At 52.4% G+C, this 3380-nt stretch overlaps 1 protein-coding gene across 1 annotated transcript; it reads left to right on the top strand.

The window, feature by feature from the left end:
- The first annotated feature begins 1815 nt into the window (after window positions 1-1815).
- H310_13020 (hypothetical protein) lies at window positions 1816-3380 on the top strand. The gene is made up of 2 exons (XM_008880355.1): window positions 1816-2754; window positions 2812-3380. The coding sequence occupies exons 1-2, from the start codon at window positions 2131-2133 to the stop codon at window positions 3004-3006; spliced, it is 819 nt and encodes a 272-aa protein (XP_008878577.1). The 5' UTR covers window positions 1816-2130; the 3' UTR covers window positions 3007-3380.

Below are 3380 nucleotides of genomic sequence, written 5' to 3'. Positions count from 1 at the left end.
TCATCCATCTCTTTCAGAGCAGTAAAGTTGGCTTTGGTCAAGTCGAGGTCGGCCGTGATCGTGGTGGACGCAGCGCCGACGAGGGTCGTGATGGTGCCGGCGACGCCGCCCGATGTGGCAGGGTCGAATGTGTACACAACGGTGGTTGCGGCGTGGGCGGAGGTTACGAGGCTCATGGCTTTCGTGGAGTGCAGACGGTTTGGAAATGGCACCGCGCACACAATGACCAGGTCGGCCGGTGGCTGCTGCTTGTCTCAAGGCACTGGACAAAATTTGCATTGACAAAGGCTGTAGAGTCGGCAACCCATGATGGACATGTGTTGCGAATTTCGCATGAGTTTAGGCGGCTACAGCGCGCCATCGGAAACATATCGCTTCGTCACATTTTCTTTATATTAATATTGTGGCAGCGTTCCGTCTGGAGAATGAAATTATGTTAGTTTTAGCCAATGGGTGATAAAAATCTCACGTCCTAGTACATGATATCATGCAGCATAAAGCTTGGATTGTCTATGGAATACTAGTACTAGTAATTCATTTAACCTGCTCGCTTCGCTCTCGTTGTAACGATTTGTCGCAATCCAACCACATCGTGTGCAAAGCGTCCAACGTTGGAGCATTTAATACAGCAACAAGAGCAACTTCACAAACCGTACAAAAGTACCTCACGCGGTAGAGCTCCTGCTCGAAACCCGACGGGTCAGGGTACATGACGCAGATGTATGATATGCCATATAGTCAAACTGCGCTGAAACCATCACTCGCTCACGTGAACCTGGTCTTCTTGCCGCATCGAACGCATATTTCACCGTTTGGAAACATTAGTAGTGTTCAAAAGTATTAGAGTGCTGGTTCGTCGTGGTCGTATTTTCGACCAATCATTGTGGATATGACACTTCAACGCCAGAAACCGTTTGAATATAAATGCTGTCTGTTCTCGTTCGGAGAAATTTTATTGCCACTACAAATTTCAAGAATTCTTGCCACTCCATCTGGTGACATGTTTCCGTCGCTCCTGTCTGGCGACCCATGAGACACGTTGAATTCCTGCGAATCTGAGTCGAACGAACTCTGCGGCAGCAATTCCCTGGCAGAAGTACTCAAGGATGCATCGTGCATAGTTCGCACCATCCAGCGTTCTGTCGAGCGCAAGGAATGTCGAGTGTGCAGCAGTGGGTGCATGCGGTCGCTGCTGCGACTTTTGATCTTCGCGAAATTCGTACTACGATCGCGATGAGCCGTTGCGATACGCTCACACAGTAAATTACATGCATTACGACGCTAAGTTGGAATTCGAAGCCGTTCTGGAAGGTGCACGCACGAGTGGGCGAACGATGAAGGTATGATTGTGTTTGTGGAAACATGCTCACCTGTCCTGACTGTGAGGACATTTCACAGGCTATGTCCACATATTTCATGGACCCACGACAAAGTTGTTGGAAGAATTGGGGCACTTCCGAGAATTTTCACCGCTCTCGAAACATGGCGGTAGCTTCAACAACGTGGTGCGAAAACATGACAAATTTGCACTTGATGTCGCAACGTTTTTTTATATCTTTTTCCGTCGGATCGGCACGGTCAAATTTGTTTATAGAGGTTTGCACGATGTATATTTGTAGGGGAGGAAGCCCTGGTACACCCTATAAATGAATAAACGACGCCGGCAGAACACTCCGAGAACAAATGGTGTCGTCGACATGCGACAGGACTTGAGACAAATTGGCACTGCCTGGGACACCTCGTGGGATCCGAGGGGAGTTGGCTGGTGGATGCGGAGCGGGCAATTCCGCATCAAAGTGTCGTGGACGAAGCTTTGTACTGTTCGTGGTGGTGGTGGACTAGGCAGATGTTGACAGAATCACACGTGCAGGAGAGAGGGAGGGGGCAAAACCAAAAAATTTGGACGTCCTGGCCTGGTCTGTGTGTTTCAAAGTAAAGAAGACACTGTGGTTCGCACCCACGGCGCAAAGAGCTTGCCCGGTGCGGCCTTTTTCAAAAAAGAGGGCAGGGCATCGCCCTGTCCTTCGGGGCGCTAGTACCTGCTTCCTCCGACTTCAAATCCGACCAGATTTTCAATTGCTTGGGCAGCCACATGGAAGCAACGGCAACGTGCCCTTTGACACACTGACGATGGCCGCTCAACGTCCGCCAGTTGTTCCAAATATAGAGCCGTCGCCGACGACTTCGATCACTTATCAACTCAAAATGGCGACGAAATTGGCGCAGCGCCAGGAGCGGGCGCAGGAGGCATCTCTCGAGTCGGCGACGGTCGAAATTACGCAGGTGTGCCGCGTCGGCCACACGACCGCAGCGATCACGTTTTACAACATGGACATTTCATTCCCCCGCACGCAAAACAAGTGGACGATCTCAAAACGGTACTCGGACTTTTACAACCTGCGTCGCACCCTCGGCCATCTCGTCCAACAGACACACAGACAGCATTCGCACTGGCTCCCGGTGAAGCTCGTGTCGGACGCTACGTCAGCAGCGTTCCCGCGGCGGCACCTCCGCCGCGACAACCTTGCCATCATCCACGAACGGCGCACGGCGCTCCAGACGTTTGTTCAAGCGCTGGTCAAAATCATGTGCAGCTTTCCCCCCAACGTGAAACTACACGGCCCCCTCGCCACGCTGCACATGTTACTTCAGGAATTTCTCCAGTTTCCCGACGAACAGCTCCACAAACACGCGAAGCAAACTCTGGCGATCCTGGCGCTCGAAGACGTCGTTGTCGGCAGCAGCACGAGCGAGGTACACCCCCCACAACGAATGCCCTCGTCCACGTCACTTCTCACTCATTTGATCCAGATTCACACGGACGCAAGTTCGAGCGAATGCTGTAGCATCTGCCTGGGCGAGTGGAACGAAGACGAATGCGCAAACATGCACGTGGTCAAACTCCCGTGCTCACACGTCTTCCATGAGGAATGCGTCATCGATTGGCTCGGGGTTAGCTCGGAGTGCCCTCTCTGCCGAGCAGAAGCGGCAACGTTAAGATCATAGTTTCATTAGCCACTCACTATCTTTAGTTGAGACGCACACAACGCCTTCCCTCGTTACAGCGGCCAACCAGGGCGATGATGTCGTTCGTTGGATGCCTTGCAGAGCGAAGGACGCTGCCGGCATTCTGCCTGTACAGCACAACTGCAATCCATCGCTGAAACTAATCGGGTCGACTCTCGACATTGCGACGGAAGCGTCGACGCCCCGCGCTACTTACTGCTGCTCTCTCTCTCGACCGGTCGAAGGGCCGTGTCCTGAAATACTGGACTCAAGTCAACGCAAAAGCCTCGCGCAATCCAAAGCGCAGAGTAAAATAGACACTGCAGGCAGCTCTCTCCACTCTATCGTCGCTCCATCGTTTGCACCCCACAATA

Source organism: Aphanomyces invadans (genome assembly GCF_000520115.1).
Source record: "Aphanomyces invadans strain NJM9701 unplaced genomic scaffold supercont1.46, whole genome shotgun sequence".
Classification (NCBI taxonomy): domain Eukaryota; phylum Oomycota; class Saprolegniomycetes; order Saprolegniales; family Verrucalvaceae; genus Aphanomyces; species Aphanomyces invadans.
The sequence above is the reverse complement of the archived record's forward strand: the minus strand, read 5'-3'. Positions and strand labels throughout refer to the sequence as shown.

Coding starts and splice junctions, on each gene's coding strand:
- H310_13020 (XM_008880355.1), top strand. CDS start 2,131: ATGGCCGCTCAACGTCCGCCAGTTGTTCCAAATATAGAGCCGTCGCCG. Junction 2,755..2,811: donor TCGGCAGCAGCACGAGCGAG/GTACACCCCCCA, acceptor CATTTGATCCAG/ATTCACACGGACGCAAGTTC.